This window comes from Ammospiza caudacuta, chromosome 10 (assembly GCF_027887145.1).
Source record: "Ammospiza caudacuta isolate bAmmCau1 chromosome 10, bAmmCau1.pri, whole genome shotgun sequence".
Classification (NCBI taxonomy): Eukaryota; Metazoa; Chordata; class Aves; order Passeriformes; family Passerellidae; genus Ammospiza; species Ammospiza caudacuta.
In genome coordinates this window covers 28,195,085-28,223,065 of record NC_080602.1, presented here as the reverse complement: position 1 = coordinate 28,223,065, position 27,981 = coordinate 28,195,085, and the positions used below count along the sequence as shown (strand labels likewise).

Genomic DNA, 27,981 nt, shown 5'->3' with positions numbered 1-27,981 from the left:
AAAGTCCAGCAGGTAAAACTATATACAATAATCCATGCATACTGCCCAATTCACAAACATTTAAAACCTGTTTAAAACACAGTCTGCACAACAGTTGGACAGCGGGGCAGAGTTTCACTCAGTGAGGGACATAGTCATGTTTGTATTTTGGATGCTGCTTGTAGCCTACTCTCTCCCCAGCAATAAGACTCTGGATCACCCACTCTTGTGAGACAACAGGCAGCCGTAAAGCTTCTGCACACTTCAAGACACCAGCTGGGCAGGAAAAATCAGTCACCACCACATCATAAACACCCAAAGCAATATCTGTACAGGAGGAAAGACAGGCATCTGTCAGGTGAAGAAAGAGGATTTTGCTCTGCAGCAGAACATCACAGAAACACACAATGCTAAATTATTTGATTTGAGAGGGACCTTAAAGCTCATGTCATTCCACCCTCTGCCAAGAATGGGGACACCTTCCACTGGACCAGGTTCCTTCAAGCCCCATCCAACATGGCAGCTCAGTGTGTTTTGCCACTATGAACCACTCTTATGTCTTCTCGTTCCTAGGCAGTGAATTCTCTTGGTAAAAGTTAAGACACACCTACAGCAGCCCTGCACCTCACAAGAAAATATTCCTTTTAGTCCAGATAAAAATAAGGGGAAGACCAGTAGCCAGAAGTATAGGCACGACCCTGAGTCCTGACCTCAGGCTGTGAGTGCTAGGGCCTACATCACATACAGAGAGGGAGAGACAGCCCAGTTCAGGAGGACAAGAGAAGCACAATTTGAGACACCAATTTCCCCCTTTCAACGTAGGCTGGAAGCTGATGGCTTTTGTCTGAATTGCTGCAGCTTCTCTGCAAGACAGGTGTCCTAGATGTAATCTATATACAGATTATATTAGAGTAGTGAGCATTCACCCTTTGCCTGCCTTTCTGCTTACAGACAACCTTGTAAACCATCCCACATGGTTTTAAACCATACTAAAGACCACAGTGGCATAGGATTCCCTGAGAAACTGGCAGCAAGTACCTTTGTTGTGAGCACGTGAGTAATGCTGTTTAACAGATGCTGCTCCCCCTGTCATGAGAATTTCAGACCACAAATCCAGGAAGTTCTCTTGCTGGTCTGACACCAGGAGAACCTTCAGGTTATGGAATGGGTTTTCTCGTGGGTGCCTGCAGGGTGAAGAGAAATGCAGACTGGTAAGAATATCCAGTAGCCTCGTCACCTGATTTGCTCCCATGTATGTTTTTTTAGTATCTTGCACACCATGACCCACTCTCTTACCACCCTTCCTGAAGTACTTGGACTGACTATCCTTTGTTTATAGAGACTAACACAGAGCTAGACAGTGTTGGTGGGGTATGTGCGCAGCAGCCTATATCCAAAGTTAAACTGAGCTCCTCCTAATCCTGAGCCACCTTTTTTGTGCACATCCAAATTACTTCCACTTTGATGGGGCTGAGCAGGAAGACCTGAGTCTCCTGCCCAAAAGTCTACAGTTATCTACTGTGTCTGCCCCTCAGCTTGCCTAAGGAGTCTGACTTCCTCTGTCATCTCAGAACAGGCTAACTGGATTAGACTCCACAGAAAATGCAGAAGCTAGCTCCAAAATGTATCAAGGGAAAAAGAAATTAACATAGTATTGTTCTCCTTTACCCATTTCTGAGCAATTAGAGAAATTAGCCGAGGGTGGGGGAAGCCTTGTCTGAATTCTGCCTTCCTCATGAGAAAGACTGACACCTTCCTTACTTCCAAAGAGACTGTTTTTTGTGTATATGGCACCCAAATGTACCTTGGCATTAGAGGTCATTTTAAGTCCAAAGAAAGAGATGGAAATGCTGCTCCTATATGGAAGGGAAAGTATAGGGAGTCAGTACTCAGGTCAGCTTCAGTATCTGTAGCTATTTAAGAGCCTCCCAAGTGGAACAGGTCTCTCCAAGAGTCTGTAGACTCAGATCATGGTTATTTGGCACTCACCATTCCAGCAATTTTTGCTCCTGGAGGCTATATCCAGCTGGCAAAAGGTAATTCCGATAATTTTGAAGCTGATTAGCATGACAGCTATCATGGACCCAGATATGAGACACGCAAGGGATCCCTCTGGCAAGGCACAGCAAGTATTTCTGAGTTCGACAATGCTGGTCCGCAATTAAAAGACACTGGTATGCTGCATTACACTTCAGGGGAGAAAAGAAGGCATGTAAACAGGAGGCAATGCTTGCAAAAAATCCCCCCAAATTATCCTGATGCTAAACAGGTTAAAGAAGAAAACAACTGAAACCTTGATTTTCACAGCCATATTTATGTGAAAGGTGAATTAGATAAAGCTAGTATCAATTTCAGAATCTGTTTAATCATATCCTATTCCAAGCTCTGCAGTTGCTCTAGGCAAAAACTGCCTAGTAGTTTTTGTATCATAGCTCTTTTCTAGTTCACACAGAGACCTTTTAGTCTGAGACTCAGTAAGTCACTAGACAAGATTGCTTCCTCAAGTAAGATGTTCCAAAAACAATTTACCCTGTTTATTAAAAAAAAAGTAAAAGCCACACTAAATTACAGCAGTTGTCCAAGTAGATCTGGTAAGTGAAGAGCTCACCTATGGTGAGACCACTCCAGATCTGGAGTACTTCATCCACTCCCAGGTTCTGCAGTACACCAAAAACACCAGACATGCCGGAGCAGGTCCAGCCAAGGACCACTAAGAGGCCTGGGCACTGGAGCACCTGACATACCAGAAGAAGCTGAGAGCTGAGCTTGTTAAAGATCAGAAAAGGAAGGCTTGGGTGGTCTTTTTAACACATATTTATGACTGATATGAGGGTATACAAAAGATGCAGCCACACTCGCCTCAGTGTTATCCACTCAAAGGACAAGAAGCAACAGTTACAAACTCAAATACAAGAAACCCTTTTTTTTCTCCCTATTTGGATCAAGTTGCCCAGAAAGGCTTTGTTGTTTCCATCCTTGACAATACTCAAAACACGACTGGACAAGGACCTAAGCAATCTGCTCTATTTGAACCCACTTTCAGCAGAGCAGTTGGACAAGATAAGCTATAGAAATTCCTTCTAATCTCAACTATTCTGTGACTGTTCTAGATTAGTAAGTGAACCCTTACCTGGGTTTCATTGAAGTCTTCCAGGATATAGCCAGCTCCTGCTCGCAGCTGTTGTGCTATGTAATGTTTATCATACGGAGTCATCTCTAAAAAATCTACAGCAGAAAGTTCAATTTTTGATTATAATCTATCTGCTTATATTCCTACATCTTAGTCTACAAAGCCTTCATCTATTCCAGTAAGGGATCTCAGCTATACTCCCAAGAATTTCTAGAGAAAATCATTAAAAGGGTAAGGGAAAAAAAAAGGGGGGGGGGGGCAGCAGAAAGGGCAACAACACACCAGTAGCCAGGTGAGCACCTTGTCACTTCTTTGACTGCATGAAACATGACACTAGCAAAGGCTAACTGGAGCAATCCATACATGCTTTCATGTTCTCTGCTTGCCAGCACTATCCTTTAGCTCTCAAAACCTTCCTTCTTACATTATACTATTCTGACACTGATGATCTCACTAATTTTCACACCTTTCTTAGCTTGCTGAACAAGCCTATAATCATCATCGAGGTTTGTCACATCTTAGGCCACAAGTTGGCTGTCAGAGACTGAATCTTAGGTCCTTTCTGCAAAGGATTAAAGAGCAAATGCCTGATCAGACAGTATCCAGCATTTTTCCTAAAGACACAGCATCTCACTTGAAAATGCAATGGGTAAGATTTGCCTCACCTTCTTCCTCCTCACTGCTCCCAGTGGGACCATCTGATGGCTTCTGGTGGTCGACCAATTTATCACTTGGTGTTGCCATGGTGAGAAGAAAGGCATAGCCCAAAAAGAGGGTCTTATTGTGGGGCAAGGGTCCATGGTCACTGTCCAGTACTGGGGGATCTGCAGCATCTACACCTTCACAGGTGCTTAAAAACTCTCCAGCTCTCACAGCCCCTGCAGAGAGACAGAAGCACCATGAGTCTTCAAAGATATGTCTTACCTGAGGAACCAGTTCAACTCAGATATTTTACTGCAGGAGACACAGGGAGGCAGGATTGGGCTACAATTACACTGAGCTAGGTAGGGATCTTTTATCCTTCTGGATCTTCAAATCAAAATATGAAGGACTAATGGGACAAGTTTGCAAGTCTTAACAGCATCCTGAAACAACACTGACTGCTGTGAGGGGTCCCTTTAACAGCTTTCAGGACTGACTAAAGAAATAAGAGAGACACCAACCACAACATTAAAGTCAAAAGGCAGAACTCAAAAGACGGCAAATAAATACTCAGACTACGCTGAAGGTATCTCTGGCTGCTGAATGCATCCAGGGAGAAGCAGCCTCAAACCATGCAGGGAAAAAAAAAAAGCTATCTGATCTACTTTTTAGTTATGGAAAGCGGAAAGATAATTACAGAAAAAGTAATGCTGAAAAAACTAGATGAGTTCAAGTTCTCACCAGGGTTTATCATTGCTGACTTGCGGCCACGTTTAGCTGGGGATCGTTCATCTTCAGAAGCAAGAAGTTTCCTTTTCCCAGACAGTGAGACTGGTGGGACACGTGGACTCTCCTGCCCTTTACGAGTGGGAGTTGTGCTGCTGCTGGAAGTGCTGGGAGAACCAAGGTTACTACGTCGCTTCCTCTTCCCCTCCACCAGATTATCTGCAATATAGTATGCAGGAATTAGTGATGGGCTGTCACCAAACTCCACAAGCTTTCACCCTACCTATCTGTACAGAAGTGGCAGAACTCAATAGTACCTTGAAGATACATGCCACCACCCTCTGACAGAGGAAAGCAAGAAAAAAATACATCTTTCTTCTCAAGTCCTCTATCCTGCTTGTCTGCTTTCCTCTCAGTACTGCTGGGACTTTATTATCAAAGCAGCCATCCACCAAGTTTATTTGAAGTACGGCAAGCATCACTGTGCTTGAAGCAGACCACAAGCAAGTCAATACCACTATGTCTCTGAGGGCAAACAATAAAAGGATCTCAAAAATCTCACTATAAAGTACAAAAAGCATCACTGAATATCCAAAAACATTTAAATATTGGCAATTCAGATAAGGCACTAGAGTTACCTCAAAGGCACAAGACACAGAATAGCAACAGCAGCTCAACCTCTCCTTACCAAGACTGATGTCAGCTGCTTTGGTCACAGGGGTGACAGGTTCATAAGGACCTAGCCCAAACTGCTCCCGCAGCTTATTTCCTTGTTCCTGAGACAGGATAACAGCCATTCGTTTATACCACTTCCTCTGGCCTTCCTTTTCAATGCAGTAGTATAGCTCTCCAGACTCCTTCCGGTGTCCCTTCACCACACCTGACAAGACAGCAACTAACAGCTGTTAGCCAACCATACCCAGGCTTCTCATCCTCCTGGAACAAGCACCCATTCCCCACCACATTCAGCAACTCAAAAAACCAAGTATGAAACGCAAGCACTGCTCTTACCTGCACTGAAGTACTCGTCCTCAGAGAGTGCAGTCACCTCTGTCTCCAGTGGGATAGGATCACAGAGCAAAATATCTTTTCCTAGCACATCACAGTCATATCCGTCATCAAAGAGCAGCTTGTACTTTCCTGCTCCAACATCTTGGGTAATCGTCCCCGAATAAAAGTACCCATTTGAGGACCACTTTGCTACAACCTTGAGGCCCACAAAGCTGCTCCCAGTGGATGAGTCTGCACAGTCCAAAGGAACAGTCACCACTTGAAACGGGATTTCTGGAGAGTCACTACGGCGTAAGGCACAGAAGCCAGAAGTGCCAGATTTCTCTCCTCCATCTGGCAGGCAAACTGAACGAGTACATGATTTCTCCTCAGGTGATGCTGTAGTTGAGAGATCCTCCATACCTGGCAGTCCAGCTAAATCTCTGTAGAAAAAAGCAGCCCCATATAAGAGAGGGGAGAAAAAAAAAAAGACAAAAAAAAAGACAAAAAGCATTCCCAGAAAGATCTGAAAAAAACAATTACTAAGTATAAAATACCTGGAGCAGGTGCTTGCAGTTGCTATTTGGTATGACCAGAAACCTCTGAAATACTCAGTACTCCTTTTCCTCTAGGACATTAAGACAGAAGTTCCCTATTCTGTTTCTTGCAATAAATTAAAGTTACAGTCTCCTTTTTCCAGGGTACCTTGTTCCTGTTGCTCGAGATGGTGGGCGCCCTCTTCTTCCTCGTCCTCGAGGTGTCACAGGTGCTCTGCCAGCCTGACGAGTGCCAGGCATACAGTCCTCCTCTTCCTCACAAGGCAGTGCTCCTGTTTGGCTAACTCTGAGTGGCGATGCAGGCTGACCAGCTCCTTTCCTAGGGCTAGAGAATTTATGAGTTATTGTTTTGAGGAGACAAGCCAGCCCACTAGGATCATCCCATTTTCTTGATCATCACAACACATCCAGAATTTTGCCTCTTTGCTGCAAAGTAATGGCTCACAAGAAAAGAAGCTACTCCTTCAGGAAGAACAGATGCAAAAGCAAATACTACCTCCTTAATTCTGTTCATCAAGCCAGATCTTTTTCAGAAAACCTTTGATTTAGGTCTACCCTGCTTCACACTCACAAGCCAGATGCCTGTTTCTGCAAAACATCTCTTCCTCTTTTCCTAAGATTCTGCACTTACCTCAATTTTCCTAAGATGCCTCTGCCAATGGGTAAAGCAAATTCTCCGGTTTCTGTCCCACACACTTTCCCTTTTACAGCTCTAGTTCCTCGCCCTGAGATGCTGCTGCTGTGTGTGGCAGAGTGACCACTGCTTCCTCCACTGGATGTACGGTGGAGACTTGAGGCCTTAGACGAGAAAGAGCTGACATCACCAAGGTCCCCTGAGGTCAGCGATGAGCCCCCTGCAGTTCTTGAAGGGGACATGTCGGTCTCACATTCCTGGCTCTCCACTACAGGCTCCTCAGTTTCCTTAAAATAAGCAAAAAAGAGGATTGTCTAAGATGATACATGTAGGAGTGACGGGGGTCACGCACGGTAGGGACAGACGGAGATGAGATCTCTTTGAAGCCAAGTCATATAACTTGTAGTTTATTGCAAAGGGTGGGGGTGCAGGGCCCTGCTGTGAGCTGCCAGCCGCAGCTCGGAGCAGGCCCGAGAGAAAAGGGGCTTAAAGCGTAAGAGAGTCAACGGCAAAGGTTTAAGAGCGGAGAGCATGTAGAAAGGAGGGGGTGAAGAAGTGCAGAGGGAAGACAAAGAGACAAAGAAAGAAAAGGGCGCAAAGAAGAGCACGAGAGCGAGCAAAGAGATAAGGGAGAAGAGAGATAAGAAAGCGCGAAAAGAAAGCGAAGTTCTCGTTACGATACAATAAATCATCTTCAGTGTTGAATATGCAGATTCTCATTAACCAATCTACTACAGCATGCATATCTTATAACATTTCTACACAACTTATAAGAATCACTACATTACTATACTACGTTTATGTTTTAAACCCTAAATCTTATTCTTTGGGCCCCGTCTGGCAAGCTGCAGGGCTTGCTTGCAGAAGGAATTGTTTCCTCTAGGGGGGATAACATTCAGCTGGTTACATCATTGTTTTTCAGCAACTAAGGTATCTCAAAGGTTGCTTTCATTTCAATCTCGCTTATAGTTTCTATATTCTCAAAATCTTTTGTCAGGCAGTCATATTTAAAAGGGTTTCTTGTTTCATCCTCTCCAACAATACAAGTGCTAGACGCTTTACAATCAACAGTCCAAAGTGCAGACAAGCTGATATCACATTCATGAAGCTGATGACAGCCACATAAACTTCAGTCTGGGCCAATCCAATCCACAGTGCATCTTTCACTACAGGTCTGCAGCTGCTCTGTATCAAGAAGTCTCATTAAGACCTCAGTCAGCAGTGTTGAGGAATGCTTTCAGTGCAGGTAGCACAGGGCTGCAAGTGCAAGCTGCATGTTGAGCTCTGGGGGGTGAGAGCCCCAGGCAAAAGGTCGTGGGACCTGGACACTTGGAGGCACAGCAGGAACAGAAAACCCACAGACCTTCCTGCATTTTTCCAGCTTAGACTGTAAGGGTAAAAAAGCCCAGGGTGCCCTTTGTTTGAGGTCTCTCCTTGGAGGCACCAGCTCAAGGTGTTACTGTTATTTAGTTATTGCAACAAGATTAAATTATTTTAAGGATCCAGATGTCTGAGACTCTGCCATGGGAAACCTGGGATCCAGTCCAGGGTGAGGAAACCTGATCTGTGTGAGTGTGGGGCACGTAAGGACTCGAGCAGGGCACCCATCAGCTCTGTCCACTGTGAAGGGGCCTCAGTCCCAGCTCAGGTGGTGACAGTTGTGACTGCCAGAATGGCTCCTGGATGCCTGGACAGGGAAGTTTCCTTAGCAACAGGGCAGAGCTCAGCTTTGTATCCAATTGGTCTGGCTTTGAATAATTCCCATCCCTCTAGAGTGTGAAACTGCAACAAATACATGAGACACTAGGAGCTTTGGGTTGCTTATACTCCAAGATCAGACAGCTTGTCATCTGGAGTTACTAAAGCTTTATGGATATAAAAACATGTATCTACAGAACAATGATATCAAGTGTTGGTAGGTAAAGCAGAAATGGTTATATGATTGTGATTACACCAACTATGTAAGCATATTTCAGGACGCTTAATTCTCCATTTTTATGTTACAATAAGTCTTTTGTTGAGTTCTTTGGGACTTGAACATGTCTTGAGAACACATGGCATGAAGTATACCAGCATCAAAACCACAGCTTTTGCCGTTCACTAAATGGCCTGCAAGTCTGCTCATGAAGAAAGCCTTGGCATCACAGCACACAGATTTGTTCATTCAACTTGTTTCCTGCAGTCAAAACATGCTCTCACTTTAACTACTACTACTTTTCAGCAAGTATCTCATCCCATTTAGCCACGAAAACAGGAACTTACCTCAACTACCTTTCGTTCCACCTCTGCACCATTGATGTAGTAGACATCTGTTATAACACGTGTAACAACAGTGCGCACTTCTCGAATGGTTCGCACGTGGCGACGCTGAACTTGGCCTTTGGGTGGGTGAAGAAGGTTGAATTCCTCTTCTCCCTGTAATAAAGAGGGCACAGTAAAATCAAAACAGACCACAATAAAAAGCAAACTATTTCTGAGTAGGGGTACCTCTGCAGTACAGTTTCCTCATACCATGCTGAAGTACAGGAGTAGGGAACCTTTAAGCATCTTGTTACAAATTAATGCAACACAGGAGACCCTAAACAAAGGAGAACTGAATGCATTCTGCTGACAAGTAGAGGAAGGGAAATCACAACAGTCCAAGGAGGAAACAGCAAACTTGTTTAGCATGGCTTCTGATACTCTTTGATTCAGTAGACTCCCACATGTATCACATCAATCTTGCACTGTCTTTTTATGGCGCTGTTCATCTCCTATTTCCCACAGGACACATTAGTCTTAAATCATGTTTAGTAAAAAATCATCTTTCTAGTCTTTCTGTTGATAAAAAACACAATCCCAAACAAAAATAATCAACCAACCAATCAAAATTTGTCACATTTTTCCAGAAAATACATATGGAGACATTTACTTCCCAAATTCATGCTGTCCGGTGAGTACTGCTACCTTAACATTTGATTCAGGACAGCTTGTGACTAACATTTTAAAGTGGCCCTTGGCCTTTTTTTCAATAGAGAACCAACTGTTAATGAATCTACTAGCTGAAAGGATACTTTACTGTTCTAAAGCAGTTAAATACAGGCAGCCCTCATCCCACCTGACTGCGCAAAGAGTCGGTGTCATCTCCAGAGGTGTTGACAAGCTTTTCCCCGCTCTCGTCGGTTTGAACGTTCACATCTTGTTGCCCAGGTTTTTGCCCAGACATACTGGTTCCTGTTTCCACCTGTCTACAGATTTCTTCTGATGTTTGTGTTGCTGTTGTAACAGTTGTTGGGGTAAAAAGACAGTCTGCTGTAGTTTGGATCCCTTTATCCTTGATGTTTTCCCACCTCTCTTGACTTTGATCAATTTGAACAGCCTTACTTAGTTTTCTCAGCATTCTTCTCCTATCTTCTGCCTGAGTGCTTGCAACATCAGTCTCCATAGACTCTCCATCCTCTGCACCAGAAGATTGCTGATGGCAGTCCTGCTGCATCCTCTGAGGAATTAGGCTCTGTCCACCACTGCCGTCTGCCTTCTGTTGCTGGTACTGCAAATCACTAGGATTCGTATGTAATTCAGCATCTTCTTGTGTGCCAGGAAAAATTAACCGATCCCCCCTGCAAACCAGTTACACACAGATCAAAACTACTGATTTACAAAACAAGACAACCAATATGCTGCCACTCAAGTAAAAGCAGTATTAAAAAACCCCCACTTTGGCAGTCACTCAATTGCTTCTTACAATTGCACAAAACTCAGAGAGTTCAAATAATAAAAAAATCTTTCAACACTTCTCAAGTGATACATAGGGTGGTAAAAAATATGGCTGACACTGTACAGAACTAAGTGCTTTTTGAAATACAGATTTTGCTACACTCCACACATTAGGCACCAACTATGCAACTTCCCAGAAGCATGTCATCTTGAAGTTACTTCAGGCTCCTCCAGTGCTTAACTGGCTTGAAACTGATAATCACAGGTAGCAAGAAGACCCAGCAGCATAAACACAAACGCTGTCTAATGTTTTCATTAGAATTTGTCTGCTCTGCCAAAAGTACTGCCTCTGCCAGGTACTACATGGGACACTATACTGATCCAAACTAGAAGTACGTATTTGGCTTCCCTTGGGTACTTGAGGATTCTGAGGAGTGACTGTTCTCCCTTCTGGCTGTGCCCTGCCCAGCGCTGGAACTCCCTATTCATTATGGTCTTTAATGTAGCTGTTGAAACTCAGGTTACTCTTTCTACATAGACCTCACTGTCCCATCGAAAGACAGAATGGAAAACACTGAAGAAGCAGATTTCTACTTCTAGTTCTCCAGGCGGCACCCTCCTCACTGTAACAAACGCAGCTGTACAGTCCTTTGGAAGGGGGACAATAGCAACAGCAACAACAAACCATCAAAACTGGTCAGAAGATCTTAGAGGAGACAGAAAACATATTTAAACAGCCTTAAATATGGTGTCAATTTTCTCAAACCCAAGACTTCACTGAAGTATATTAGTCTTCTGGAATCACATGGCCACTCAATCAAAAGGTAAGCCTGATAACCACGTGACACACAAACATACAGATTTAGTATACTTACCCCGTTGTCCCCAACCTTCTAAGTCACCCAAAGAAAATGGCTTAGCACAATTTCTTTGATGTAGAAAATGCACACCTGAATATAAATCCAACCAGGACTGGCGGCAAAGACTGTGAGGAGTTACCTAAACGGAGAAGTGGAAAGACCATGACCTCTGGCCTCATCCTCTCGACGAACTTCACAGACACGACTAAACACAGATGATGCTTTCTGGGAGCTAGCAGTGCAGATTTAAGACAAACAAACAAAAATGCATCAGGAAGTGAGAAAAACCCTCATACAGCAAAACAAGAATTCTCTAGCTCCTCGTGAGAACAGAGAATTGAGCTTGTTGACCTACACAGCCACAGAATGACTGATATGATCCATCTCAAAGATCAAGAATGAAGTTGCAATTGCACAAGCATTACTGTCATTTCTGAAGACACCCTAACAGCCAAGAGCAATGGAACAGTTCCAGAAACCATTGTGTGGAAAACTGCAGCACCATCAAGAGTTTCAGCATCTAGTGCCTCTGGTACCCACCAGTTAGACCCTTTATGGCTTACTTCTCAGGAATTTCATGGCACTGTAAGAATATTGGGAATTACAGTCATAAAGCAGACCTTGAGAGTTCATATTCATCCCATACCTCTAAAGGTAACCCATGCTCAACCAGAGAGAAATTACTATCACCCATCCTCAGCATTGAGGCATGATTACCATCTAACAAGCAATCCTGTAACAAAAGATACTGAGTTTATTCCTATGTTTTGTCATTACTTCAAACCACTACTCTTCACTCTGATTACTATAGGTCACCATCTTCCTTCCTACTGAGATTCCTCTTAGTATTTACAAACATTACTTCCTGCAAGCTAAATCAAGCAATGCTAGACCTTAAATTTGAGGTAAGATTGATACATACAAATCAAAGACCAAGGGAATAACTCAATGTTTTGGTCAAAATGTTAACCTGTGATTTCTGTATATCCATGAACTGATTATGAGTTTCTATCAGCTTTATACTAAAAAGACAATTCTCCTTCAGAACTTCTCAGATTCTTGGCAGAAAATTGCACCATGAAAGACAGCAGAAACCCACATATTTGAAATTTAGGAGATGGATAAGGCAGACTTGCATTCTGGACTGCACAAGACATGAACTTCTGGCTTTGACTACAATCTAATGGAGGCAAAATGCTGACATTGGTAGGAACCACAGAGCCCATAATGAACAAACAAGTGAGGTTCCCACTTTGCCTATGTAATTAAAACCTGCTGCAAGAGCTATAGACTTAATATCACATCTACTGCTAGAACGTTCCTTGCTTCTGTGTCTCCTAATTTTGTTTCCCCTACAGTTGATAATATGTGGAGAAAGGATCTACCCAGACCTTTGTATTAACTCTGCCCAGCAAGAAGCCCAGTTACCTAGCAGCAGCCTCAGCAGCAGCAGAGGATCCATCTTTCCTGTCACTGGCTGCAGGCTCTGAAACAAGAAGGAAGGGAAGGATGATTTTGGCATCATCTAAAAGGACTCTCTCAACCTTTCCTAGCTCCATACGCTCAGTGAAGAGAGGCTGAGTAACACTGGACAAAGGATGCCCAGGCTTCCCCATCCAACTTCTCAGAACAGACCTAAATTTCTGCAAGTTTTAGACTATTAGACTGAATGCCACTGTTCTGGTTAGAATCCTGTCAATTTTTTTTTCCAGATTATGGACAGGTCCAGAGGAAGCAACAAATATGATGAGATGAACTGGAGAATGCCTCCCACAAAGACAGGCTGAGAAAGGTAGGCTTGTTCAGCCAGGAGAAGAGAAGACTCCAGAGACACCTCATTGTGGCCTTTCAGTACTTAAAAGGGGGCTTATTTAAAAAAAAAAAAAAAAAAAAAAAGGAAAACAGTTTTAAATTAAGAGACAAGAGATTTAGATTAGATGTTAGGAAGAAATTATTCCCTGTGAGGGTGGTGATGCATTTTCACATGTTGCCTGGAGAAGCTGTGGCTGCCCCAACTCTGGAAGTGTCCGAGGCCAGGCTGGATGGGGCTTGGAGCAACCTAGCCTAGTGGAAGGTGTCCCTGCCCATGGCAGGGGGTGTTGGGACTATGTGATCTCTAAGGTCCCTTCCAATCCAAACCATTCTATGATTTTCTTATATTTTTTTTTTCCCACCCAACACAATCAAACTTTGCTTCCTATCCTGTATACCACTGCCACTATACATCACAATTTGTAGTCTGCTGGAAATACCTTTCCTCACAACAGAAGCCTCTCCTCTCACTTCATCCTTGCTTAGAGCATTGCAGAAACAGAGAAACAAATTTAAGTGACACTGCCCAAAAAGAAAAATGAGAAAAATTACAGGGACTCAGAGACTGCCTTGGGGAATGCCATAGAGAGGTTCTGAGTTAGGGCTGAGATCCAGCAGGACTCACACACTTCAGGTTTCATCCTCTTACTTTCCAAGCTGAACGGCAAGGACTCCTCGCTCCCATCATTCACAGGGGTCACAAGGTTCATTCGCAGAGAAAGTTTTGCATCCAACTCAGGAACCACACCAGACTCTCCTTTCTCATATACTTCTGACACATCTGCTGATACCACTGCGCTTTCCATGGTGACATCGTTGGTCCGCATTGTGCCCTCTGCTGTAACATCACTGGTTGCTATAGTGCTGTCTGGGCAAGTATCATCCACTGAAAACAGAAAAACAAAAACAAGAAACAAGAAGTAGCTACTGTCATTCACATTGCTGGGGTTGAGGTCCTAGTTTTGGCTTGAAGACACTTCACTGCACGCATTATTAGTAATGCTGCAGTAGTGGAAATTCCTTTCTAGAGATCTGAAGCATGAAAATTCTGTAGCAGAGTTATTATCCTTAGTTTATGACAGAATAATTTACTATGATCCAAGCAGAACAGACTTCTTTTTATCTAGCACGTGCAGGGTGCTGTTTTTGTAAAACTAGCAGAGAAAGTTCAGATAAAAAATGATGAATACTGGAAGCAATCTTCTTTTGGTCTAAACTCTTTTGGTACTCAGAAGGCTCTCTGACATTCTTTAATGGAGTTGTATTCAGGACCACAGTGAGTGCAAGGAAGACATGCTCCATACCACTCTGTACTCAGGGAGCAAACACCTTCACTAGAGACTGAGAAAACATGACAAGGAAACTGTAGGGAAGGGATAAGCCCTCCCCCATTGAAGGGGAATGTAGCAATTTTTTGCCAAGGCAGGTTTGAGTTATCCTAATGCATACTGCACCAAGAATCAAAAGCTTCCAGGCTTTCACTGCAGAACACAGCCATTTGGGTCGAACTCACCAATTGGTGTGCTGTGTCTCCTGGGTCCCATTTTGAGATGGCCAGTAAGAGGTGGTGTTATGCTAGTTAAGGACTGAATGACATCACCCTCCTTCGGCAAAGTGAAATGAAACGGGGTTCCTAAAAGACACAGAGCACCAGAATTAGTAATTTAGAGGATCTACTTTGGTTCAAGTATCAAAAGCACATATTCACTGTGCTGTGGAAATAGGAAAAAGCATAACACTGGTGCTGTACAAAACCCCCCTGAACAGCTGCTCTAACTGATAATCCTCACATTTTATGAAAAATCTCTCCCAGTGAAAATCTAGACTGTGGTCAACTGAATGCAGTTGCTCACAGGTGCTAGATAAAAGGGAGATTAAATATCCTAACATGAAGAGGACTTCTACAGAATGCAGTTTTGCCTCAGAGGTGCTCAGCATTTTCCAAAGAAGATGAAAATGAGGTCAAAAATAGAAATGAAGATTAGGACAAAAATTAAATGGAAAAGCTACATGTGCCTGAACTGATAACCTAAAACTTACTCAGAACGATGGCTGAGGTGGCCTATCGCATCAGGGAAACCATGCCTTGGTGGATTTACTATGTGCAGATGTTGCAGGATTTAACAAATAAATAAATCAAAAACCTAGTAAAAAAATGCTCTTTTGCCTCATTCCATGCATTTACTTGCAAACTTTCAATGTTATAGAGAAGTAGTTTGCATAATCCTCTCATAGAAAAATGCCCCATCAGCAAACAATCATGTATCATCTGTTTGAAAACTCTGAAAACCATCGCCTATCTGATTATCACAAGCTTTAAAGACATGGCTGAGCAACTGCAACATCCTGAAGACCAACCCAAGAACTTCACTGTATTTTTGCAGTGGGTAGGTACCTTCTAGCACAATGGTACTCACACACTGTAAGGCAAACCGCCCCTCCTCATGAACAGTTTATGAATGCTTGCCATATTATGTCCTAGAGCATGCCTCCATTTAAAAAGTCTTTTATCTAAGAACTGAAGCAACTCAACTGAATATTGATTTAGCTACCACAATCCCTTCTAACCTATAAATCCACATTTGGCAGGCTAGTAACAAATGATCACTAGAATTTATGAACTGATCACCAGTACAGGTGATTACCAACAGCATATTCTAATTATTATACCAAGGGATACCATGAAAGGGAATACAAGCAAGCTTTCAGAAGAACTGAAAAAAAAATGTGAATGCCTCAACTAAAATTTTAAATGTTTTCATTCACATTGAAGTCTCAACTGTTCTATCAATGAAAAGAGTTAATCAAAACAGTTAAACTTTTCTTACATTCTTATGACCATCAACCTGTAACAGATTCAGATCCATTTGGAATTGAATATGGCAAGGGATGTCAAAAACAAGAAGGGTTTCTCCAAGAACATCAGTAGCAAAAAGAAACCTAAGGAAAATGTGGGTTTGTATCACAGACATATTTTATGAAAAAATCCTTTCGCTAGGATCTTTTCTCCTGAGAAACTGGGAAGCTTCAGCTCCTCCATGTTTTGCTGCTTTGGAATGTGATTTGGACAATTGTTTACCCAGCATGGGAAATTGTTTTTGCTTGATGATCAATGACAGCCACCTGTATCGAGGCTGTGAGCAGTCACAAGATTTTATTATCATTCTTTTCTATTCCTTTGCTAGCTTTCTGATGAAATCCTTTCTTCTATTATTTTAGTATAGTTTTAGTATATAATTTTCTTTTAATATAATATATATCATAAATAAATCAGCCTTCTGAAACATGGAGTCAACATACTCATCTCTTCCCTCATCCTGGGACCCCTGCGAACACCACCACAGGTTTGCAGCTCAGTGAGGTGGATGCCATGGTGATGAAGAATACAGAGAAGACAGAGTTACTGAATACCTGCTTTGCTTCAGTCTTTACTAATAAGCCCAGAGGCACACAAACCCAGATCCTGGAGGCAAGAGAGAGAGTATAGAGAAAGGAAGGCTTCCCCTCAGCCAAGGATGAGCAAGTTAGAGATCATTTAGACAAATCTGACACCCACAACCACCCATATGGGCCCTGACAGGATGTGCCCATGAGTGCTATGGGAGCTAAGCCACGCTCCCTCATCTCTGAAAGGTCATGGAGTATAGGAGACACCTCAGGACAGAAAGCCAGTGTCACTCCAGTCTTCAAAAAGGGCAAGAAGGAGGACTCAGTGAACCAGGCACTGCTGCACCTCTGTCCATGGAAAGATGGAACAAATCATCCTGGTTGTCCCCATTAAGCACATGGAGGAGAAGGTTATCAGGAGTAGTCAGCACGGATTGACCAAGGGACAATCACACTTGACCAACAAGATTGCCTCCAGTGACGGAATGACTAGCTGGGGAGATGAGAAGAGAACAGTGCACGGTGTGTCTACACTGCCTTCAGGAAGACTTTTTTAAATTGTCTCCTGAAACATCCATATAGGTAATGCCAGGAAGTGTGGTTTGAATGAACAGATAGCAAAGTCAATAGAGAACTGGCTGAACAACAGAGCTCAGAGGGCTGTGATCAGTGGCACGGAATCTAGCTGGGAGGCCTGCAGCTAGCGGCGTCCCCAGGGGTCACTGCAGGGTCCAGCCTCTCATTCATCAGTGATGAAGGTACAGAGTGCACCCCTAGCAAGCCCCTACCTAAAGTTTGTGCTTACTGATTTATGCTTCATAGTCTGTTGATAAGGGATTAGACTCCTAAAATATTTATTATGAAAATAATTATTACAATAACAAAGCTGCTTTAAGAGTAGAGGGATGCTCTACAGCTCTTCATACCTTAAGGACTGAGTGATGTCAGGAGAGCAAATACCACTCTACATACTTTTTCCACCATGCTTCATGAGTCTGAAGGCCAATTAAGTAGAGTAGGCCAAAAACCTGAACTCTCTCCTAACACCAATCAGCCCTTCAGCATAATACAAATGCATAAAACACAAACAAGCATTAATTTTGGAATTCATTTTCTTTAAAAATTTGCTTATAGTTCCCTTTTAAAAGCAAACACAGCCAACTGTGATGTGCTTAAATTGCATTTAGATTTGTCTAAGAAAAAAAACCAAAACATTTTCAGTACAGTATGAGAGGCAAAATATTATCCAAAGTCAAACACAATTCTGTTTATTCTCTCTTAAAAAGGAAGTTTTGGACTGTGAAAATTGTGAAAGACAATACTGAAGTGGAACCTGACATTTTAACCTTGTTATGTAACTGCAGCTATTTCTCTTTATCATCATTTTAGCAGTGTACTGCCAAAGTTATTGTTGTATTTAATACACCCTATACTCTTTTAAGTTTGAAGACCAGAACTGTTCTCCTGACTATGCCAAATTGTCTTAAAAAACCTGTGTTTAAAGATGAAGCCAGCTAAGAGGCACAAACAAAACAAGTGTAATATCCCACATTTTGTATAATGACACACAGCATGTTAAATTATTTTAATGGGTCACGACAATACCTGCTGAGCCAGAGCTTACATGAGAGTGAAAAACCATTCCACTTTAAAAAAAATCTCAAGAAAAAAATTGCTTTACTAGCTTCTAGCTCAAAGTTGTTCTGTACACCCCCACAAAGAAAATTCTCCACTGAAAATGAAGGAAAAAGAAAAGGAGACCTACAAAAGGGAAAATACTGACTACCACATACTCTATTCCTTTCAAGGACCCTGCTGTTGTTGCTTCTTGAGTGGGGGAGAAGTCAAAAAAATCCCTGAACATTGCCAAGGTCACAGCATTTTCAGTTCTTCAATCCACCCTGCATTTCTACCTGAAAGCAGTGAGAGTCAGGAATGAAAAATACACTACAGGGGAAACCAGCAAAGTCATGTTCGGCATATAACACAGTAAGGTATAGTGCTGCTCAACTTGCATCCAATAGCAGTGCTCCCTGAAAACACTGAGGATTGTATACAGCTGTCCTTGACATCACTCAAAATATACACCTGTGAACTACTAACCTAAATTCACTTACCACTGGAAGGACTGGGGGACTTAGAAGTTGCCTTCTCCTGTGGCTGCATTTGCTCCTCTTGCTCCAGATTCCTTGTCCTAACAGTATCCTCCGTATTCTTCGGTAGGGGATTCTCATGCTGAACCACGTGCGTTTCAAACCCTCTCTCTGGAAGTGATGGCTGATTGCTTATTATCACTACCTGTCCCACTTCCGAACAATCGGGATGGTTTTTGGCACACAATGCCCCTTCTGATTGGACATCACTCTTCAACTTTGGAAGCAAATCGTGTTGCTCCAGTAACTCCCCTACAGAAGGCTTAGCTAAAACTTCATTGAGCTTTGCCTTGTTAGTAGTCATTTTATCCATACTCTTTGCCTCTCCAGCATCAAAAGTGCAACCTTTCAAAGCTGCTTTTCCCTGGCATTCTGGTCCAACCTCTTCTAATTCCTCGGCTACATTTTTGCTATTTTTACAAGAATCATTCACTTCTTTATCTTCATGACACTGTCCTTCCCTTTCAAGAATAAACCTATGAGAAAGTGTTATATTAACAAGAGACCTATCTTCCTTTATTTGCTTCTCTTTTATTTGCAGTTTCTCTTCTTGTTCTTCACACTGAGTCTCAGGAACTGCCTCAGGTTTGGAAGCCTCTTGAGCATAGGACAAAATCTCAAGCAGACCAGACTTGCCTGCAGCAGCCTGACTTCCAGAAATACACTCAATCTCCCGATGAACTGTAGAGGCTAATGGCCCCTCTTCTCCAACACCTGCATTAACAAACTGTCCTACAGGCATTCCTGCAGTCTCTACATCCTCCTTTTTTGCTTTTTCACAGTTTTCAGAGGGTGCTTGATCACCTGCATTCACTTTTAGTTTTATTTTATCATTGTCCACAGAACTGAGTCTTGAGTCTGAGGCCCTGCATTCAGAAATCCTCTCTACCTGTGTGGTCTCACAGCCTTGGCCCGTGTTCAGAGAGCCTGAACTGACGTCTGTATTTGTGGGCTGGCTACATGCACTTGCAGAAAGCATCAGTTTACAAGAATCAGGAGGCTGTAACACAGAGTCATCTGTAGACATCTTTGACAAAGCATCTGTAGATCCAGAGAGATCTCCTGGTAAGCATAAAGGGGTTAAACCAGCAGTTTTTTCTTCTCCAAGCTTATTCTCTGGACTCTGAGTTGGAACAAAGATGTCCTAAAATGAGAAAAGTGGGACATGGAGTATTAGGGCATCCCAAGTAGGACTGTTTATTATTCCTAAAAAATTACACTAGATTATGGATCAGAGCAAGTTTAGCACAAAACTACTAATTAAAAAACAATCAATGAAAACAAAAAACATCCAAAACTTTTTTCTCCACACATTTATGAGAGCCATAATTGATCTGGTTTTGCTGAGAAAAATTATCACCATGAATTACTATTTAGTGATCTTTGGCAAAGTCAGACACAATCCTTGGTATCTTTCACTACCAAATCACAAAATACAGGGCCAATATGGCAAGTTAGTAGCTATTTTTACTTGATCCACCAAGGGTTTCAGAAAGAGCCGCTATGATATCTATATTATATTAACACGAATGCTGTTTTCAGCTGAGGAGAAGCACTGCTTCAACTAGTGAAGCTTCTAGCAAGTTCACGACCTTCATAATATTTAGGTATAAACCCACAAACTGTCTGTTAAATCCTTTTGAATAATTATAATTTCCAGAATCAAAATACACAAAGGAAACAACAGCAAGAACAAGAAACTTGAAAAATGCAGTAAATAAATTCTAGCCTTGTAGAATAAAAATACTTTATGATGGAACAGCTTCCCTTTCTCCACAAAAATTATGCTAAGGTCTTGCCCAATAAAAAACTAATTTATGATGCAGTTTGAGATGCGGGATGGCCAGTTCAGCATAAGAAGGCAGCACAGTCAAAGTCAACAGCTTCTATGTTTTGTAACTCACTATGCCCTCTTAAGCTGTTCTGCATTTTCTCTGCCACACAGTATAACTAATAAATAATTGCAACTGGTGGGAACAGCTTAGTAGGGAAGCTCAACATAAAAGAATAGAGGTTGACTGAAACACATCTTCTGCCTCAGCCATATAAAAACCTCAGAAAAGCTATATACATGGACCCTTACATGAGAGAACTCTGGTTGTGATGGCATAGCAAAAGATCCAGGAAAGAAAGTTGGAGCACTCTGGGACACTGGAGTTGAAGCCTGTGGCTGAGCAAGAGGTCTTGGAGGGATACAAGGGAAGGCCATCTCCACCAGCATATCTCCTTTCTGCTTTTGCATCAGCTCTCTTCCATCTGCAGGGATAGATATATCCATCTGTTCATCTGGTTTAAATGAGCAGAAAAGACATTAGCACTAAATTCTTGTGTTATGTCGAAGCTTTTAACATCTTATTAAAAGATTTGTCTTCAGTGGTGTATTCAACTTTGTAAAATCTTGTCTGCAGCAGCATTCTTTTCGTAAAGGGAAAAAAAATCTACAAAAATATCTGTATTCTTACTTTCAAAGGGGGAAGCAAGTGTTTTGTTACAAATTCATATTACTATTTTGCTACAGGTCTAGAACTTCTACAATTAAAAAAAAAGTGTCTGCAACTTATAAAAAAAGCATTTTTCTGAGATATTTCTTTTCCTTTTGCTATCTTTATTAAAATTCAACTACATTCAGACCCCAGCTAAGAAAATACCTGTTATAACAATATTTCACATTCTGTGACAGGAATCTCTCAGAAAGGAATATTTGATTTTGTATCATACTCAAAACCTGCAGAGATGGATATCTTATCCTTGACGGTAAATGTGTGCTTAGAGCAAATATTTAACAACCAATGTATCATACAGAATAATTTCTCTTTAGGCAACACAATTTAGGACACATACTTGTAGCACATGAAAGGTTTTACAAATATTGTGGAAGTTGTCTCTATTAAGGTAAAATAACATATTATGATGCAATTCTTATCTGTCCTTCCTATTGCCCTAACAGTATAGACTTAATACAGGTTTCTGCCTGTAGCAAGAATGGCTTGTTCCTAAAGAAGATAATTGCCAGAAGAAATCTGTATGCTATACAAAGACTTTCCGATCTTTCAAATGAAGGGTCACTAGTCAACAGTACTCATTTAATTATGATAGCTATGCAGGAAATATCAATAGCAGATAGAGAATCCTAAACAACAGAGTCAAAAATACAGATCTCCATCTACTCCTTCACTGTTCTCAGTTCTACTTTATTCTTTAAACATAATTTTAACAGATTTTGAAAAGGCTGCAAGCTCTGATAAAATCAGTGCACTAAAACACGACCACAGACAGTATGCAGAAAAGCATTACCTTCTGCTTTCCCCTGTTCAGTAGGACTGCTGGGGACAAGGGCACTGGGTCCAAAGGAAACAGGAGGAGTAATAACCAGGCCTGAAGAGACACTGCAGATCAAAAGGAAACAAGGAAATGAAAACCACACCTTACTAAAAAATGCATTAAGTTCTCCTATCAAGCTCCAGCATGCCACAATACAATTCTTTTCATGAAAGGCAAGCGTCAGGTGTTCACCAGTAAGAGACTAGTGACAGTCAGGGATCAGATGGCCACCATTAGTTCATTTCATTGCAAAATAAGGCCATGCTCCTCTCATAGTGCAAAAATTAAACACTGATTGCTTAAAATCAAGCACAAGTCCTTGAATAATTAAGAGAGTAGGGGGAATGCACTACTGCAACAAAATTCTTGAAAGAGCTTGGGGATTTTTCACTTACGTGGAATCGCCCTCCTGTACAAGGACTGTCTGCCCAGAGAGCTGCAGGACTTGCAGACTGCGGGCAGGGGTGCATGCCAGAGAACTTCCCTCTTCCACCCTGGTTACCAGAGAGCCACTCCCTGAAGTTACTTTGAACAAAAGAAAACAAAGACAGAAATACAGCCAAAAACCACAGTGATCAGAAAATTCTGAGGAATTAAACTCATGCAATTGCACAGCTCCTTTTCAGATAGGCAGCAACAAGCTGATTTTCAGAGCTGGTGAAGAACTGCACATGACAGTTCAGTATGTGAAATGTGAGCACAAAATAGTTCAGATGAAAAAGAAAAATCTGAATAGATTTTAGACTGTACAAGTGTTCCTACCTGGGAATTAAAAAAAAAAAATCCCCAATAGCTCCAATACCAGCACACCTGATCCAGCACTAAAATACAAATACAGGCAAGGTTCTTGTAAGAAAGACACCTTGCACTGACCACTGACTTGGCATGAGGAGAAGAATATTATTGAACCTTCTGGATACAGAAGGTTCATTCACAAGATCAAGCCAGAACAGACACCACTGAGCAAAAGTTTGCCTATACTGCCTACACTACTTATCCACACTGGGGTGTCATTACAAAGACAGAGCACCATTAGTTTCAGAAGATGGTAAAAGTTGGGTTTTGGTTTTGCTCTTCAAGGGGCACAGAAATAAAGGAAATTTAATGTATTTAACAAGCCAGTAGCCATTCTAACAGGAAGTGACGTTTAGATATTGTTCCATACTATAGTGAATGAGGCTGTGGCCTTTTATTTCCATAGTGTTCTCAATTTTAGCAGTAGTTACACGAAAAATACTCACAGCGCTCTACACCCTAAAACACTAAATGTCTGTGAAGATCAAGTAGGTATGATGTTTATAACTAGCTCTGGGATGGACATTTTGGTTCTGCTTGTCTGTTGTTACCTGTTGCATGATTCTCAGGAAACATCTCTTCCTGTGTTGACAATATATCTGATTCCTCATGACCAGAACCAAGGGATTCCTCAGTTTTACTGGCACCACTGACAGGCGTTTCCTTTCTGGTGTGTTCTTCTGCTTCCTGCAGAATTCTGAAAATGCAAGACACAGTCTCTGACCCGAGAAATTCAAAATATGAAGACCACAGCATTGTAAAGAAAATCTATCAGTAACAGATAGAAGGTGTTCACTCATGTATAACACAGGGGAAAATAGGAAAGAAGAAAGAAAGCCAGCTTCTCCTGACAAAATAACATCTTCATCCTTGATAAGTTATACTTCCAGAATAGTTTTTCACATTTTCCACCAATCTAAGCAATGCTTAAATGGAATGCAGATGTTCTACTGACTTCTAGTCAATGCAGTCTAGGAATTTCATTTCACCTCTTGAACATAATTTTGTAGCAAAATACAATAATACATGATGAACTAAATATTATATAAATTTTATGCCAGAGAGAATCAATACTATTCAACAAATTGAAGTTTCACACTTAAAAACAGTTAAAACAAAGCTTACAATAGCAAATATGCAAAAGCATCCTAGAATACCCACCACTTAGCCTCCATATTTCTCCTGTGCAGCAAAAGCCCATGCTACAGCAATTAAGTTATTTCACGATAACTTCTGTGACTCAAAATGAATTATTGCTTCTAGTATATTCCAGTCATACCATTTCAGGAAAATTACTGGCATATTTTATTACTCCATGAACTTGTCCTTAAAAACAAACCTATCAATATCTTTGTGTTTAGGAGTTTGACATCACATCTTTTCTCACCAGGGAATACTAAGAGCACTCCTTAGTCAGCACTGCTACAAGGCGGCCTCAGCAGTATGTCATCTTTTCCTTTACCTCTCTCTTTTGCCTTGAACCCTCTTCCATATCTAAAAATCTAGTTCAAAAACTGAACAAATCACCTTCCAGAACGCCCACAAACTGCCACAGCATATGTTGCAGTTGAGACAGCCACGCTACACAGCATATCCTCATACAATTTCAGGAAGCTTCTACCCATACAAAGTAACACCACACCACTTCAGAAGGCTTCAAGCATTTGCCCTTCTTATTCTCTATATAAGAATATATTTATATTTATAAAGAATATATTTATATCCTTTAACCTTTTATACTCCCAATGTTCATGCATAGCACCTGTGTGCCCTCTGTTCCCTGGGTGGCTGCTCAGCACACCTGGGCACTCCATGGCTCATTGCTGCCAGTGCTGCCCACCTGCTGCTCACAGCTGCACCCACAGGGGACGAGGCTGGGCTGCAGCCCCACTGCACTCCCAATTACCACAAACAGTGTGCCTACAGCAAACAACCTACAGAAAAGACAGACTGCTTTACCTTTCAGACTTCTCTGCCGGGCTGTCCAAAGCAGTATGTGCTTCTGCGCTGGAGTCAGTTTCTAAGTTGTCTGCACAAAATTCTAGAAAGAGAGACAAAAGAAAAATACCTGGATTAATATACAAATAAGAAAATGTAGGTCTGTAATTTACACAAATACCAAGGCAAGCCTTATATTTAACAAAATTAATTTTGAACGATCTATGATAAAAAGAAGGAAAAAAACCAAAACAGGATGAGGTTTTTACCAGGGAGGAAATTCAGAATCTGATTGTCTAAATATTTTGGAAATCAATTAGGAAAAAGAAGTGAAAGAATCATTGATAGCACTTGGACAGGTACAAGAAAGCAAATTAATTAGTCCAAAGGAAAGAGGGGGCAAAATTCTTTGCAACTACCAGCGAGCTATGAACTCATTTTTGGGAACTACTAGTACCGTATTTCCTGTCAAAAAACGATAACATTGAAAGAAACTAGATAGAATCTACATAGCAGCAAGAAGACATCTATGATCATTTTCACTTACCATATTTAGACTCATTCTTAACAAGTCTGGAAGAAACGACAGTGGGTCCAGAGTGGAGCTGATGCCTAGCGTCTCCCTCACTGGGCACCAAGTCACTCTCAAAGTCCTGGCTCTGCGACAGCTCTAGAACTCCAAACTGGAGCTGTGACATGCCTGTATCTAACATCAGACATCCATTACAAACATAGATACCAAAAAGAAAAAATCAAGGGCCATCCATCACTTCTACAAGGGCAAAAGATATACCCTCTAACATGCAAAGTATTTAGGCTATTGCTGAAACTCTGAATAAACTAACTGATCTGATCTCAGCTGTACTAATTAAAATATGGTATCACAACAGGGACAGTGGCCATTAACTCAAAAATCTGTATTAATCAGCAAGGGCTTATGTAATGCCATTAGGAGCTGCAGCAGACTTTCATTCCATGAATAGAAAATAATCTTGATAACACACAGCCTGTGTCTGAAAATCCTCTGATGACAACGACCATTATGCCAGTTCATAATAAGGCTCCATTTCCTAATGATCACAATGCATCCCTGCTTCTTCTAAACCACCTTCAATCTTGAAGATCCATTCTAACAATAATAAATCAACCTTCTTTTCGTTTTTTGGGTTTTTTTTCCAAACACCAAAGCATACAAATACACTTTCAGAAAAGGATGCCAATTTCTGACCTATTACTACCGGCACAATTACCCCTGGTGAAACAAGTGAGTCAGCTCAACTGAAAAACTGCACAGACGGTTGATCCAATTCCGAAAACCCAAAAAACCGACCTGAAATGGGTTAGTTACCTTCTACACACGGCGAAGAAGCACAGTCCTCAACATCACCTTCGCTTCGTTCCCTGGCCTCTCCAAGGGCACTGCAACAGAGAGACTCGCTAACATCGCGCAGGGGCTCCTGCAGGCCGCCTCCCCGCGGCTCGTTCCGAGGATCACTTGGCACCGACCAGGCGCTCCAAGCCCTCCGCACCGCACGTCCTGGCCGGGGCCGAGCACGGCCGCTACAGCAGCGAGGCCGCCTTCTCGGCCTGTCCTCCACGAGAGAGATCGCAGCAGGCCAGAGAGACGGCGGCCGAGAGCCGCCATCTGGCGCGCCCCACGTACCTGCTCTCCCGGTCGGGCGCTGGAGACTCCTCCGCTGCGCAGCGCCGCGGTCCGGAGGCACTCGGGCGGGCCGGGCCCTCCATGGGCTCTGCAAGCACAGCGCCGTCAGCGCGACCGCGGTACCCGGACCCACCGTGATCCCGCGCCCCGCCCTTACCTGCGAGTCGCTCCCGCAGCGCCCGGCTGCCAGCAGGACCGCGGACGATGTCCTGCAAGAGAGAGGCGGGGGTCGCGTCAGAGCCGAGCCGGGCCGGGCAAGGCCGAGGGGTGCTGCCACCACGCCAGGCGCTCACCAGCACGGGGCTCGGGCTCCGCCAGGCCGGCAGCCGGCGGGCCAGCGCGCCGAGCCTAGCCCTCTCCGCGTCCGCCTCCGCCTCCGCGCCCTGGGGCTGCGAGTCCTCCACGATGAGGAGGGGCGTGCCCTGCTGCGAGAATCCCGGGTCCAGCTGGCTGCTCCCGCCGCGCTCCATGCAGGACGGCGCAGGCTGCGGAGCCGGGCCAGGCCCTACGCCGCCCAACCCAGCCGCACTTCCCGCCGCCGCCATCTTGCCGCGCGCCGATTGGTGCGCGCGACCCGTCCGCCCCGCCGTTACCGGGGAGACGGGGGGGGGCCGGGCTGGCGGGAGGGCACCGAGAGCGCCCCGGAGCGCCGCCGCCCGCCCGGCCGCGCCGCCAGGCCTCAGGAGACACAAAGGCCTCGCGCCTTCCGTCCGCGGAGCTCGCTCCAGGGCGAACGCATCGACCTCTCGCGCATGGCGGGCCAGGGGGCGGCGGAGGTCCGGGCCGGGTGCCGGGTTCGGGCCGGGAAGTGTCCGCACGGTGCCCTCCCGATCCCCTTTCTTCTCAGGTACAAAGCAGCCCCGTGCTCGGGCTCCCGCACGGACCGAGCATCGCGTACCCCGAACAGCCACCACCGGGTATGTCCTTTCTTGGATATCACGGGAGAGTGAAATCCTATTAATTTCCTTGTGTTTATATGACTAAACGGTTATCGAAGAAGCCTTGCGCATAATTGTGACTGTATTGTTGTCTTTCCAGCATTCACCTTCTTGCCTAATAAACAGTGAGTTCGAATAGCGTAATTTAAATCTACTTTTGCAATTCTGCTTTTTGTTTCTGCACGTCTCTATATTTTATAGATGAAAATTCTGTACATTTTATTTTAAAATTTGTTGTAGAACCAAAACCACAGAATCGGAAAAAATGGTACCTGACCTGAAAGAAACTCTTATTGTGCAACGTTATAGATAAAAGGTTGTACATACCGAAACACTGTAAATATGAGTATGTTACAAATTTGGTGTGTAATGTGAAATCCAAGTTTGCACATGTATGTTAAGAACATTAAAAAGGCTAAAAATATTTGCAATTGCTACACAGGAGGGATGCTTTAGTGGCTGATTGTTCAAATCCCAGAAGATGCTCCTTTGTATATTAGAAGATACGCTAGCATGTATATTAAGCTGTATTACTGAAATGGGTTTTTTTAGAAGGGTTAACAGATACCTTACAAAACTCACAGCGGATACTGAAGACTAGAAACAGCAAATGTGCCAGCCACTTTCTCAAAATTCCTTTCAAATTCTTGAAAACTTTGATAACAAATGCTCAGACAAATTAGGTTTGTATCTGGAAGACAAGGAGAGGAGTTACCAGCCTACACAGATCGCTAAAGACTGTGGGATTGATGGGGGTGGC

General features: G+C 42.9%; 1 protein-coding gene across 1 annotated transcript; it reads right to left on the bottom strand.

Annotated features, from left to right (window-relative positions):
• Positions 1–2: 2 nt before the first annotated feature.
• On the bottom strand, positions 3–26,790 carry TP53BP1 (tumor protein p53 binding protein 1). The gene is made up of 27 exons (XM_058811245.1): positions 26,577–26,790; positions 26,441–26,492; positions 26,284–26,371; positions 25,969–26,039; positions 25,168–25,326; positions 24,642–24,723; positions 23,234–23,379; positions 22,283–22,412; positions 21,861–21,952; positions 20,650–20,852; positions 18,531–19,710; positions 14,540–14,659; positions 13,676–13,912; positions 12,643–12,700; positions 11,354–11,446; positions 9,756–10,257; positions 8,921–9,073; positions 6,656–6,945; positions 6,173–6,349; positions 5,489–5,910; positions 5,166–5,357; positions 4,493–4,696; positions 3,775–3,987; positions 3,110–3,204; positions 1,969–2,168; positions 1,018–1,163; positions 3–306 (listed from the first exon to the last, which is right to left on the bottom strand). The coding sequence occupies exons 1-27, from the start codon at positions 26,751–26,753 to the stop codon at positions 119–121; spliced, it is 5,670 nt and encodes a 1,889-aa protein (XP_058667228.1). The 5' UTR covers positions 26,754–26,790; the 3' UTR covers positions 3–118.
• Positions 26,791–27,981: the final 1,191 nt, after the last annotated feature.

Bases quoted from the DNA above. Each gene is read 5' to 3' on its own strand.
- TP53BP1 (XM_058811245.1), bottom strand. From the start codon at position 26,753: ATGGAGCGCGGCGGGAGCAGCCAGCTGGACCCGGGATTCTCGCAGCAG. The intron at 13,913-14,539 runs GTGAGTTCGACC...TTCTGTTTTCAG, and splicing joins GAGACACAGCACACCAATTG to TGGATGATACTTGCCCAGAC. The intron at 6,946-8,920 runs GTAAGTTCCTGT...GCTTATTTTAAG, and splicing joins TGGAACGAAAGGTAGTTGAG to GAAACTGAGGAGCCTGTAGT.